Consider the following 7298-nt stretch of genomic DNA (forward strand, 5'->3'; position numbering starts at 1 on the left):
CCTCAGCCACAATCGCCGGATCCTCCGCCGGCGCTGGCGCGGCCGAAATCGCAGGAACAATTGGATCCTCCGCCGTCGTCGGCGCCGGCGCAATCGCCGGAACCGCCTGCCCCGTTCCCCCTTCCGACCTGGTCAGCCCCGCATCATAAATCGGCGTCAGGTCAGTCTTAAACAGTCCGAACGATCTCTCCGAGGTCGGGCCGGGCTTCAAGTCCTCGTCATAAAGCGCGAATATGTAAGTCTCGATTGGTTCCCCCATTCCCCTCAGATGAGCCACCAAATTCCCATTATACGCTTTCGCGTTCTCCAATGTCGCTCCGGCCTCTCCCGCATCGCCGTTGTACGGCCATCCTGTCTCCGCCACCACTACTTCAGCTCCGGCGAACCCCGCAGCCACCAGCGCGGCGCGAACCGCCGCCACCTGAGCGTCGAACATGTTGGTGTAGGTCACCCCCGAGCCCGGATCTGGCCGGCCCGAATTCGGCTGGAATAGACAGAAAGCTAGGGTTTCGGCCCGTTGATCGCTCTGGTAGGCGAAGTAGGGGTAAGGGTTCACCATGAAAGGGGATTCGTTGTCGTGGAGGAACTGGAGGATCGGTTTTAGCAAAGGGGCGAGATCGGGTTTGAACATACCGGAGGACGGCGGATCGGATTGGGACAGCACGGCCATAGAATGGACGGTGGAGATCTTGATTCCAGCGGGGATTGCGGCTTTGAGGTTCTGCATCGCGGGGAGGAGCTGGGAGGAGAGGGTGGGATCGCCGGCGGTGAGGATTTCGTTGCCGACAGAGATGGCGGAGATGGAGGTTGCTGGGAGGAAGGGGAGGACGTTCGACGAGACCCATGAAACCGCGGCGGAGGGATTGGCGGCGAGGGAGGCGATTTCGCCGTTGGTGGTGCCGATGATGAGAGAGATGTTGGTGCCGGCGAGGGCTCGGATGATGGCGGGATCGGCTCCGTAGAGACGGAGCTTGGAGATGGTGGTGGATTGCAGGAGGTGGGCGGTGGATTCCGGCGGCGGCAGGTTGTCGGCGATCTCTCCGTAGTTTACTCCGACGTACGGCTGGGAACCTGAGGGATTCAAGAAAACTTATCGATTATTTATTGATTGATCTTGGAAACCAGTGACAAAAGGGAAGAAGGAGATGAGGAAGGATTGATTACTTGCTGAGAAGAAGGTATTGATGAATGTGCCGAGCAGGAGAAGAAACTGAAGGAGTGTTTCCATGGCGGCTGTGAGACTCCTGCTAGACTGACCATACTCATTTTCGGTTTTATACATGTATAAAACTAGATTTACATGTAATATTAAAATGTTAAATATTATATATATGTATATATTAAGGTTTTTATATGACGTGGAGATCACGGTGGGGAGTTTGCGAAGGTTTTAATTTTTTAAGAAATTAAATAATATTTTAACTTAATACTTTTTTGAGGGAAAAATTAAGAGTAAATTGTCAAAATAATTATATGGGATCATATTAGTTTTTAAACTCTTGAAATTATTAGACCAAGTGTCTATTTGGGACAGCTGCAGCTTATCTGGTGACAGCTGCCCCAGAAAGTTGTTACGGATAAGTTGGCTGACTGTTTGTTTTTTGTAATATGAAAAAAATTGTGCGGTAGTTGTTTCTGGACAAATGATCATTATGTCCTCGTATAGTAATGTTGTTTGTAATATAACTGTCAGATTAATATATTCGGTACTTGAGGAAAAAAATTTCAATTCAAAATAGTACAAAAAATAATACACATACCTCACAGAATGCATGATCTCTTCTTAGAAACTCATCGCAGGAGATCTCTCTATTAGAAACTCATCAACAAATAGTGCACCAAGCGAATTAGCATGCTTAAAGAATAACTCACATGCTTATTCAAATAAGAGTAACTAAAACTTATTCATTCAAATGAATAAACAAATTTTTTTTTTTTTTTTACAGCAAAAACTATAAAGCCAATTCATCAAAGGATATCTATATTCATTCATTATGCATTAATAAACTTTTTGTTGGGCACACATAAGATAAGGAAAAATCATTTTAAATCGTTAGTTAGTACCCTTTATGAATGAAGCTTCTCCACTGCAAAAATTGAAGTCCTTTGAGGCTTTAGGAGAATAAGACATGCTCAAAAAACTATTTTTTGAACCTCCATCCTCAACTGTATTGCAGTCTGTTGCTTCAATTGATGCTTCTGAGGCTGGTAATATAGCAACTTCTACTGTAAAAGCTTTTGAGGTTTGGCCGCCATGATCCTTTGAATCATTGCGAGTCTGAAACGTGTTTATAATTCAGAGTTCAAGCTCTGAAATTAGTGTTTTGAAGACAATACATGAGTCTCACAGCTCTAGCGCAAAAATACAATTAATTTCAATTCTAATGCTCGTGCTGCTCTGCCATCACAAGCAGAGGCATTAAGCTTCACTTTTCAACTGATCTACTTGAAACAAATCAAATAGCCCCCTCAAAACTGATCCTCCACCAAAACAACGATGGAATTGGGAACTACTAGCACAAAAAACTAGACCAACAAATGATCTCTACAGCTTAAAACAGTGATGAAAAGAAGTAAAATTTATTACTTTTTATACAAGCTGCCAACAAGGAATAATCAATTCTTACCTTTCACTGTTCTAGTTCAAGATCAATTTTCTTCTATGCCTGTCCATGTTGTCTGCTTACCTCACCTCCAGCCGTGATCTCGACGACTTCAACGGATCTGAACATTCTTATTGCAACCGTGAAGAGAGGGAAGAGTCGCGAGAGAGAGTAGAGTAATAAAAAAAATGAGCGGAAATGCTGGCCGCATGGTTGAAACTGCGGTCTGCGCTCTGCGGAAATTTTTGCACACACCGTCAAAACGAGAGAATCAAACGCAAAAGAAAAAAAATAAATGTGCGGCTTGAGGCCGTGCCGCGCTAGAAACACGGCCCGAAACTAAGACTTAAGCTCAATTTTAAAATAATTGAGGGGGTATTTTCGCACTTTTATATATTTTAAGATTAAAATTATACCATATAAATAAATATTTATTAAAATAGTCTATATTTGTTTGTTTATATGGGATTGGGTGACTTTCCGAAAGTGAGAAGGACAGCGTGGAAAGAGGAGTTCTAAGTGATTTGAACGGAGAAATTTGCTTTAATTCGTTCGGAAAAGGCTTTTTTTTTTTTTTTCTTTTTCTTTTTTGTTGCATTTCCAACTTTTTTTTATTTTTATTATTATTAGCGCGCGTGCAAAATGCTTTTGATTTTTGTTATGGAGAAGTTGGTCGCATGGTATTATAGCAATTAAATTTAGTTTAATTTTTTATAATATAGAATTTAATTAACAAATTAAGTAACATAAAAATTTAAAAAAATAGTCATGAACTTTTCATACCGTTGGATTGTAATTTGTTCTTCATGAATCACGTCCTGAAAGTTAGAACCGAGTGAATGAGAGAAAGTAGAATAAGTCTACAATTTCTCTAGGGAAAATCGAAGAGATGTCCTCTTATTCGTGTTATAGAGATGTGATTTGTACGATTACTGAAATGAGGGAGCAATTATGAAATCGTTCTTAATATAATCAAGTTTCTAATTGATTGAATAAATTTTATGTCGTATTTGCATATAATTTGAATTTTAACATTGACAGTAGTTGGCTGGTTAGTTGGCTTGAAGCTAGCTGAGTGGTGTTTGTGCCTTTGAAGTACGCGTTAGTCGCTCGAGATGTTCGACCGCATGATGACTTGGCTCGGTGTCGTTTGACACGGTCGACTAGAGCAGTCAATTGTGAGGTGGTCATTCAGTCCGAACGCAGAGTTGGTCGGTCGAACGTGATCGATTGACTTTTTTCATTGAGTAAGCCGTGACTCACTTTCCATTCAACTTGAGTCTTACATGCATATATCAAGAAGACGATTGACGGATGAATATAACTGAATGAATGAAAGTTGGACGAAAGTAATTAGATGCATTGTGCAAAGAGAAGATTGATAACTGAGACATTTGGATGAATATAGCTGAATGAATAATAGTTGGACGAATGTTGTGAGATGAATGACGCTTAGACGAATGCAACTTCTTAGTTATGGGGATTTTGGTATTACATATTTAGTTCTCTATTCTCTATTTTTTTTTGAAAAGCTATTGCATTCAAAAAATGATAAACATGAAATTATGTATTGCTCGCCTCTATAAAATAAGTGTATGTTTCTCTATATTAAAGAATAAATTTATTTGATGTGTTCTTTTTTTGAATCAAAATTGCTTAAATGATGACGAGAGGTGAATTTCACTTGTGCTAACTATTTATCTGCTTTGAGGTTCTCAGCTTTACTTTAGGTAAGCGAATGAATGGACAAATGAACTAAGGTCGTACGTGTGACTTGCACTATATATTGTGACTATACGAAACCATACATGAATTCTTCTATAATTTATAGGAGGATCATATAATAAACTACAAATGTTATGTGATATGCCAACAATAAATTTTCATCATCCGACACGAAGCTCGAGGCATGACACGAATCTCAAGACAACTTTTTGAGCAATAAACATTCAAATTTCAATTAAAAGTCACCCAGCGCTTCGATTTCAGCAAACTTATAGTCAAATTGACCGACTCGATAAGACGGATTTAATGATATCAAAGTTATTCCAATCCGAGTCAAATCAAGCCTAGATCAAGTGACTAAAATCATTTTTAAAAGATTTCCGGACACATTTGAAAGATCAAATGAATGTCAAATTCAGCGAGTTCATACTCGAATCGAGCGTTTCGACAAGGCGAATTCACCGAGCCCAAGATTGTTCAATTTTGACATTGTTAAGAAACTCAAATGTCCATGTCCATCAAACGCCATTCAATCGAGAAAAACTCACTGGACCGTCCGATCAAAATGGTTTGTATTCCTGCATTAATTGCACTTAGAATACTATATATAGTGTCTCACCCCTCACATGAGGGGGAAACTTGAGAGAGAACTTGAAACTTTGAGAAGGAACTCAACTCCAATATCATCTCTGTCATCGTCTACCTCCGTCGACTAGCATCGATCGTCGGCGACCACCGTCGACCTCCGTCGGTCTACCACTGCCGACTGTCATTGACTGTCGTCGACCACCGCAGACCTCTGTCGACCACCGCAGACCGTCATTGATTGTCGTCGATCACCGCGGACCTCCGTCGACCACCATCGACCGTATCGATTGTCGTCGACTACCGTTGATCACCGTCTACCACCGCCGACTAAATGCTGTTAGTCGACGTTGTAATTTGGAAAGCTAGTAATCCTTTCTCATTTGTGGGACAATGGGTCTTTGTAATCATCAACCTATAGTGGATTTTTGCAACTAGGTCAGGTCCCGTGGTTTTTCCCTTTATGATTTTTTCACGTAAAAATTTGTGGTGTCATCACTGATTATTTTCCTTTTTATCTGAGTATACGTTGAATCCTCGTGCAACGCTAAGACAGTAATTTATTACTCTACCAAAGTGAATTTTCAAGCACGCATCAGTTAGGCGACGTCTGTCGGAACGTTTCAGACCCATAACTAAAGTACTTACACGGTTTCCTACATGACCACCAGACACAATGTTCGTGACAACGGAGCAACTCACTCCAACACCCATCGTTCCAGGGAGCAGTCATGAAGCCAAGGGCGGCATGTTTCTTCATCTTCCGACCCTAGAAGTCGTTATCCTACCAACGAAGGTGTTTTGGGTCCTTTAATAGAAGATCGAATGCATAGAATAAAGGAGTCTCAACTAAAGATCCTGCAGCTTGTACGTTCGGCTCAACAGCCGCTGCTTACACCAATGGATGAAATTATTTTACCATTAACTACGCGACGTACAAGAAACATACCTCTCGGAGGAACTCGTACCGGCCCGCCTCCTCAAGAAGGAACACATCCCCTGTCAGGTCGTGATGTTGAACTCCTAGATACCACAAGTTCCACTCATCCATCATGTGCAGCTCATTCGACATTGCCACATCTTCCTGCCATTTCAGATGATATCATTCGTAATGAACTACGACGCCTCATATGAGAAGTGTTTCCTCTAGAGAAAAAGGATCGTTTCTATGCTCACCGTAATATCCATGAATATTCTCCCTTAGCAGATGCAGTCTTCCAACACCCCATCCCAACAGGCTTCAAGCTTCTGAACATCGATACATATGAAGGGATAACCGACCCCTATGAGCATATTGATCATTATCGAACCATCATGCACATTCAGTGTGCCTTTGATGTTCTTATGTGTCAAGTGTTCCCGGTTACTCTTAAAGGACAAGCTCAACCCTAGTTCTTCTCTTTGCCAAGGGGCAATGTAAACACCTTTAACGAGCTTATCAGATTGTTCACAGAGCAGTTCATCGCAAATCAAAGAATTATCAAGGATTCATCCCATCTATCGGAAATTCGTCAAAACGAAGGAGAATCATTGAAGGACTGCTTCTGCAGGTTTTCTACTGAAGCCCGACAGATTTCGGGAGTAGATCCAGAGTTACTAAGAGGAGTCTTCCTTGGGGGGCTCCGCCTAGAACCCTTCTACTCATCATTGATGTAGGAGACAGTTCGTTCTTATGATGACTTTGTTCACTGTATTAAGGCACAAATCTCTGCAGATGAGGTCATCATTGCTCACAAAGAACAATTTAAGCGATTGGGGGGGGGGGGCAAGCGCAAGAATAATGTCGGGGATACCAATCAAATCTCACAGCGAAAAAAAATTTAGACCACAGGGGAATCATGAGCAACAATTAGAAAAAGAATACACGCCACTCAACACGTCGTTTGTTAACATCTTAATGACAATCAAGGATGAAGAGACTGTCAAGTGGCCAAAGCCGTTAAGAAATCCAGATGGTGGAGATCAGTCTCAATATTATCATTTCCACCGAGCAAAAGGACATTCAACAAAAAGATGTTTTCAATTGAAGGAAGAAATTGAATGTCTAATACGCGAAGGTCACCTAGGTCGTTGCTTACAAGAACAATGTGAGGGGAACCAGAAGAGAATCATTGGAGTTATCGAATGAGAAGTATAACTCCAACTCATCTTATCTGAGTAAAACTCTTATCTGAGTAAAAGACTGGCTTATAAGCTCTTAATTTTATTTTAGCAAAATTTTCATGTTGCTTTAAAATGTCATTTCATTGAAATTTTCTTATTTTCTCATGAAAGATTTTTGTGTAGAAAGCCCCCTTGAAGATGGGAACCTACTATGCCCCTAAAAGTCAAGCCCAAGAGGCAAGACTCGACGGGAAGATACGGTACTCCTAAAAGTCAAACCCA

The 7298-nt window shown here is 41.3% G+C and overlaps 1 protein-coding gene across 1 annotated transcript in view; it reads right to left on the minus strand.

Annotated features, from left to right (window-relative positions):
- Positions 1-1283, minus strand: part of LOC110028048 (glucan endo-1,3-beta-glucosidase 7-like) — a 1632-nt gene extending 349 nt beyond the window's left edge. Inside the window, exons 1-2 of the mRNA XM_020729790.1 lie at positions 1165-1283; positions 8-1071 (exon numbers count right to left, since the gene is read on the minus strand). Coding sequence (XP_020585449.1) covers positions 8-1071; positions 1165-1282 — 1182 coding nt within the window. The 5' untranslated portion in view covers position 1283. The remainder of the gene's footprint in view (positions 1-7; positions 1072-1164) is intronic.
- Positions 1284-7298: the final 6015 nt, after the last annotated feature.

The sequence above is a fragment of the Phalaenopsis equestris genome, unplaced genomic scaffold (assembly GCF_001263595.1).
Source record: "Phalaenopsis equestris unplaced genomic scaffold, ASM126359v1 Scaffold000002, whole genome shotgun sequence".
Lineage (NCBI taxonomy): Eukaryota > Viridiplantae > Streptophyta > Magnoliopsida > Asparagales > Orchidaceae > Phalaenopsis > Phalaenopsis equestris.